This window comes from Elephantulus edwardii, unplaced genomic scaffold (assembly GCF_000299155.1).
Source record: "Elephantulus edwardii isolate Elephantulus edwardi_28Jun2011 unplaced genomic scaffold, EleEdw1.0 scaffold00004, whole genome shotgun sequence".
In the NCBI taxonomy this organism is placed as follows: domain Eukaryota; kingdom Metazoa; phylum Chordata; class Mammalia; order Macroscelidea; family Macroscelididae; genus Elephantulus; species Elephantulus edwardii.
In genome coordinates, this window is record NW_006399754.1 from 12,245,482 (window position 1) to 12,252,427 (window position 6,946).

Sequence of the window (6,946 nt, forward strand, 5' to 3'; positions counted from 1 at the left end):
ATCCATTCATTTGTTGATGGGCCCTTAGGTTGCTTCCAACTCTTTGCTATTGTAAACAAAGCTGCAATAAACATGGGTGTGCATATATCTGCTTGGATGGCAGACATGGTCTCTCTGGGGTACATTCCCAGTAATGGGATTGCTGGGTCAAATGGTATCTCTATTTGCAGTTTTTTGAGAAAGCGCCACATCGCTTTCCACAATGGTTGCACCATCTTACATTCCCACCAACAGTGAATAAGAGTTCCAGTTTCTCCACATCCTTGCCAGCATTTGTTGCTTGAAAAAAATCTGAGATTTTAACAAAAGTTTACAGAGAGCTTGGATTTCCTTCATTCATTGTTGCATAAATGCACTTTTAAAGCACATTGGCAATGTTGCTGTTGTTGACTGCCTTCCAGTCCAGTATGACTCATAGTGACCCTATGAACAAAAGTCCTGAAGCCCCTCTACAACTATCAACATTAATCAAAGTTCAGAGAGTTTCCAGAGGTATGTTGTTTAGGAAGTGGATGCCACTCCTAAGGAAAAACAGATGAACTGGAACTTTGGTGGGTCAAGTGGTAAAGAACTGCCCTACAAACACAACAAAGGTATATGATTCGAATCCACCAGCTGTTCCACACCAGAAAAAAGAGTAACCTCCTTTTGGGGGATTTACCACCTCTGAAAATCTGTTAGAGGGTCAGCTGTGGGTCGGTTCTGACTCAACCACCCACAATAACAAGGAAAAACTGATTCCCTGGAGTCTTCAGCAGCAGGGTTTAGGGCTTTCTTCTGAATGTCACGTCACGATCAAAAGATCAGGACCATTAAGTAAATGTTATATGGCAGAAGTTAACATTAGGATGTGCCTGGCCAATTTTCCGTTTAATTCACTCACTGATTGACTCATGAAATGACTGTTTGAACATCCCAGCGTTCAAAGGAAATAGTTGAGACTAAAACATACTCCACTGGCGTTAACAGCAGAGGCGACTGTGGGGATAAAAGTTTGATAAGGCATCATTAAAGGCGTAACTAACTTCTAAGAGTTCTAGGAAGTCTGGAAAGCTGCGAGTCTCTTCAGAAGGCTCTGTCTTCTGTCTTAGTCCACACCACTTCCTGCCTGTGAGTACACTATCTGAATGTGCTGGTGATGATCAAGCCTGGGCCTCTCATCAGAGATGGACAGCCCTAGACACCGCACAGACAAAACTCTGTAACATCTCTGCTCACATCCTCTTTGAGGTCTTCTGCAGCTGTGTGTCAAGCCCAGTACCTCCTTTTCATCTGGGGTCACCTCACTTATTTACTACCTTGAAGACTGACGTCACCATTAGCCAGCTGTTCTGACCTCCTGACAGAACAGCTTGGGAAACTGCAGATTCTTTTTTATATGTATCACCAACTCCTATCATATCTACCTCCTCAAATGACCCCATTCATTCCCTTTCTGTCCCTGAGGTCACTGCCTGTCATTCTGGCTTTTGCCTCTTTTGTCTCTCTGTAACCTTATCTCCATTGATAAAAGGATATTAAAGGAGCACTGTCATTCTCTACCCTCCAAATCACCAGGCTCCCCAAAGGAAGCTTCTAGAATACAACTAACCCCGTGACCTTGTTGTCAAGGACACTGTAAGAACTTTCCACCCTCTCAGGACGACTTCCAGAGTTTCTGGCAGGACACACTGGACCTTGGCGGGAGGAATCGCTTTCCCACCTCTCCAGTACCAGCTCTTGCCCCTCACCCACAGACCACACACTGAACGGCCTGAAATTCCCGGAATGTGCCTGGCTCTCCCACCCTGGAGCCTCTCTGCCTGCTGCCTTCCTCTTAGGAGTCCCAGCCAGCCTTGCCCCTGCCCCCTTCCTCAGATTAGCTCCAGAGGAGCATTTCCTGATACCCAGGCTGGGTTAGGGGCCCTTCCTCCCCCCTGGACTTCTGCTTATGTCTGCCCATCACATGGTATTCCCTGCTGGGTCTATTCTTCATTTGGAAAGAACTTCACAGGAAGCTGCACAGAAGTAGTGCTATACAAAGAGGTGCCGTACCCAGCCTCCTCCAAAGCCTTACAGAACTATGCACAGCACCTGGAAATTAACACTGGTAGGGACCTGTCCTTGGAAAGGGACATCATGTTTGGGAGGGTGGAGGGACAGCTAGTGAGAGGAAGACCCTGGATGAGAAAGACTGACTCAGTGACTGGGGTAATGGGGGTAGGTGTGTCAGAGACTAAAAGATTGGCTCAAGATAGAGAAGGGTTAAAAAAAAAAAGATAAGAGGAGGGGTCAGAGCTGTTGTACACAGGATGGTTCTTTTTTTTTTCTTTATTTTTTCTTTGCATGTGTGTACTGTCAAATCTGATCTGACTGGTACAGAAGGAGATTGTTCCTCCTTCCCCAGCAGAGCATCTGGTGGATTTGAACCTTGCACCTCTGGGATTGCAGTACACCTTCTTGCCACTAGGCCACCAGTGCTCGCTCATAGGCTGGTTCTGAGTTGCAAGTGACTGGAAGGCATAGAACAACAACAACAACAACAACAGTTTGTGCCAAGAGAACTTATTTAGGAGGGTGTATGTGTTTGCAATTTTATCACGTTTTTTACCTATTGGATTTTTTTCTTTTTTACTGTGATTTAAACCAAAATTTACAAAGCATAATGGTGCTTCATACACATTAGTATTAACTACAACACTCACAAAGTAACCACACTCTCCCTGCTTCCTCCCTGTGATTCCCATTTTCATTAATCCTTTCATCCTACCCTTTTCCTGCCTTTGAGCTAGAATCCTGGGCTTTGACCTTCTGTGACTGGAGGTTCACAGTGTGTACTGGAGAACATGATCTGGGCATCATAAGAACAATCAACCGTATGAGCTCAAAAGAGCAGCATTTGTCCAGACATACAGCTCAGAAGGCAGGAAAGACAAGGAACAAGAACAGCTGGAAATGGGAAGCACAGAGAAGCAATGGGAAGCGTGCTGTTACAACCCGGGGATTGTAAGCAATGTTGTGAAGCATGATGCATGTGAATGGTTGAGTGGAAAACCCAATTTTTTTCTGAACGTATTCACTCAATTTACAATAAAATGTTTTAAAAAGCTTTCAGTATCTCTTTCCGTCCTTGGCATGGTATGCACATATACACGTGGACACCCTCACAGTACAGTGGGGCAGGGGCAGGGGGAAAGACAGACATGGTTAGTCATCTTACACATTCTGAGAAAAAGAGCTAACTGGTATTTTAAGCTTCTAGAAACTTCTGTTGCTCTCCTGCACACCTCATAGAATTCTTGAAAAGTGACAATAAAAATCTTCATGATCATCATCATCATCATATAAGCCAAACAACTGATTCTTTTTCTAAAAAACATTGCCCGTGGCTCTCGGCGCACCTACTGATTTATCTTGATTTTGCTCACATAAAGTTCAAACTATAAATGCTTGTTTCCTGGGCACAAAAACTGGAATGCCAGAGCTTCCAAGGGAGTGGACTGCATGCAAAGTGCTAATTCATTAGACCTGAATGAGGGACGGCGGTAAGTGGAGACTGGGTATATTTTTTAGGTCTTCTATGTTAGCTTAAAAGAGAAGAGGTCAGATGTACACTGAATGCGACCCCTCAGGGAGAAGGCGTCAAGAGGAGACAGGAGAGAGGCTCGGGAAGACCCTTATGGACAAAGGTGTCTCCTGGGGAGAAGAGAAGGGCAAACCTGACCTGGTCAGGGTGAGGGTGAGGTTGGCAGGGTTTGACTGCTGTTCCCAAAGCCCCATAGTGGTGTCTGAGCCTTTCTGGAAGAGGCAAAGACAGACAGAAACCTTCTTTTAGGCAGGCTTTGAGCTCAGTAACAGGGACACTGAGAAAAGGAAAAGATCTAAAATGGGCTGAGAGAGAAGTACCTGGGTAGTTCACACTGCCTGTTAACCCAAAGAATCCTGCCTCCGAGGAAAGCCTGGTGGTCTACTTCCAAAAACCGTCCCCGGAAAACCCGACAGAGACAGTTCTTCTCTGGCACATATGGGGTCACCAGGAGTTACAGGGGACCTGATGGTTCATGAGGCACACAACCGGGAAGTGTTAGCAGTAACAAAAATATTACAGAAAAGAGAAAGGACGCTATTTTAAAAAATAGTATGGAAATGGCAAAGATTTCTAGTAATACTCTGTGCATCAACCTCGGCTTACAGAGTTAAAGCACTACATTCGCTGTGTAAAATCTTGGAGAATTCATGCTCTTCTTTCGGAAACAGGCCTCTACAACATCAATTACTTCAGCAGCCTCTCTCGGGTAGTGTCCAAGGTGTGGAGTGTGGCTTTTTTGAACAAACCGAGAGCACAAGAGATAGCACCGGGTCTGTAAAGTGGTATTTCCATTAAGAGAAAGAGACTGATGGGAAATCTCCTGAGTGGTTTGGATTCTCTCTCTCTCTCTCTCTCTTTTTTTAAATCCTATTTTCTAAGCCACCATGTCCAGCAGCCTCTTTGTTCTTACCTCAGGAGATGCAGAATTCTCAGGGATACACCTGTGTGTGTTGACATACACATGTGCGTGTGCACATTTTAATTATGTATAATACACATTGTTGTGAGGTGCTGTCGCGTTGACTGTGACAGCAGCCTAGGAAGGGCAGGTCTGAACCTGGCCGTATCCAGTACCACCTCACAATCCCTTGAAACCCTTGCTACAGTCAGAGTGGCAATTCATCTTGTCGAGAGTTTTCTTCTCTTTCTCCCTCCACCTTTCCTGGCATGATGTCTAATTCCAAGGACTGACCCTCCTGACATATTTATAAAACACACACATATGATTTAGCCATATTCTTAGGAATTAAACAAACAATAAGAGTAACATTTATCTTATGAATATCTTATTAGTATGTTCCTAGTAATTACTAGATGGATAGACAGATGGATGGATAGAAAGATGGACAGGCAGGTGCACTAAATGCCGACCACCTGCCTTCTTTTAGGAAGTCCTTAGCTTGAAGAGGAACTCTAGCCAGCTGGGCTATACGAAAATTTATTTAAAACACTGCACACTGCCGTCGTTGTCAGGTGCTGTCCAAATGGAACCAACTCAGCTGAGTGCCCAGGAGGTTTTCAAAGGCCTTCAGTAAAGGCACAGGAGGAGACTGGCTATCTTTCTCTCACAGAGCAGCTGGTGGATTTGAACCACATGCTTTTGGGTTGGCAGCACAACTCCCTGCCACTAGGCCACCAGAGTTCATGATATGGACATCATATAAAGGATGAATAATCATATAAAAGTATGAACTTTAAAAATCCCAAGGCAGCCCTGGTGGCACAGTGAGTGAGGGGTTGTGTGAAGCATGGCAAGTTACATGTGTGCTGGGAACTGAAAGGTCATTGGTTTTAACTCATCAGCTGCTCTGTGAACAAAGCTGGGCAGTCTCCTCTCACAAAGATTCATGCCTCAGATACCAGAAGAAGGGCTCCCATTGGACAGAATCGACTCCATGGCAGAAACAATATTAAATATTCACACAACAGAATACTATGCAGCATTGAAAAACAAGGAACTCATGAAATATTATGCAAAATGGATGACCCTGGAGGACATTATGCTGAGTGAAATAACTCAGTCACAAAAGGACAAATATTGCATAGGCCACTACTGTAAAATGGGACTGACATGAGGATTGAGAGCAGACAGAAAAGGAGGGGAGGAATGATGTATATTGCATTGAAACAGATGAGGGAGAGAACTGTTTAAATGGGACATATGAATGGGTATTCTTACTATTACAGAAGTCCAGAGTGACGGCTGTATAGTGGATTGTACTTGGAGGGGGGGAGAGACTGCATAACAACAAAAGAGTTTTTCTTTCTTTTCAAGAAGAGTGAATTGGGGGGAGGGGTCAGTAGGGAGAAAAGTGCAACAATGAATGACTGGAAACCGTAAGTCTCTATAAACTTTCATGGAAATTAATTAAAAAAATAACGATCATGGGTTAAAATTAAAATTTCAGATGTAAGAGATGAGACACAGTTTTAAAGTGTGGTTAAGTATTATTTTAATATGTAAGAGCTTTTGGGAATACGTTTTTTACTATGTTAATATCAATACAGATATTGCTGGATGATAAAAAACTTACCTGCTTTTGACACAGACTTAAAGTTACAGAATCTGCTGAGATTCTCACAGTGTCTCTGAATTCAATGATTTTTGTCATGTTTACAAGACACCAAAACAACTACCTGGCAATGAACATTCGGTCAGTCAAATAATATTTTATCTGTATTAATGAAAAAAATTGTTTTCCAGAGAAAGGACCTGCTTTTTCAGTTAAAACACAAGAGGACCTGAAACTACAAAGTCTAAAAGTATTTCAATCACAGGGCTTGGTAGAAGAAACAGGTTTTCTGGAAGAGGTTAGAAGACTGCCGAACTGGCCACCTCTCCCTTGCATAGGATGTGGGCACTCACTGGGCACCTCATGGAACTGCAAAGTGATTCAGCCCCAGGGGGCTACAGCTCAGCGCTCTGTTCCCTCCAGAGTCTGCTCCCCGATTTCAAACCCGCTCACCTTCATGCCCTGAATGTTCTTCAGCATGACGTCGCCGATTCTTTGGTACTCTCCTCGGATGTGGGCATTTGAGCGGCCTTCCCTGGAAACAAAGGCAAAGAGTTGAAACATAAATCTGTAGCAGTAAAAATGGCAGGGGAGCTCTGCTGACCTGGTGGGTAAAGAAAGAGTTGCTCTGCCAATCTGAAGGTACATAGTTCGAAGCCACCAGCTGCTCAGAGGAAGGAAGATGGGCAATCTCCTCCTGTGTAACTCGGTGCTTAATCTCCTATGCCATCAAAACTAGACTGCAATGCTGTTGTTGTTGTGTGCCCTCAAGTTAGAAATGACTCATGGTTGACACTCAGCAGGTTTTTGGAGGCTGTAAATTTTTTTTTAAATTTAATATGTTTACTGTAGTTACTTTTTTTAA

General features: G+C 43.9%; 1 protein-coding gene across 1 annotated transcript in view; it reads right to left on the reverse strand.

The window, feature by feature from the left end:
- FARP1 (FERM, RhoGEF (ARHGEF) and pleckstrin domain protein 1 (chondrocyte-derived)) overlaps positions 1-6,946 on the reverse strand; it is a 343,383-nt gene that overhangs the window by 33,237 nt on the left and 303,200 nt on the right. The window contains exon 16 of the mRNA XM_006879564.1: positions 6,535-6,616. Coding sequence (XP_006879626.1) covers positions 6,535-6,616 — 82 coding nt within the window. The remainder of the gene's footprint in view (positions 1-6,534; positions 6,617-6,946) is intronic.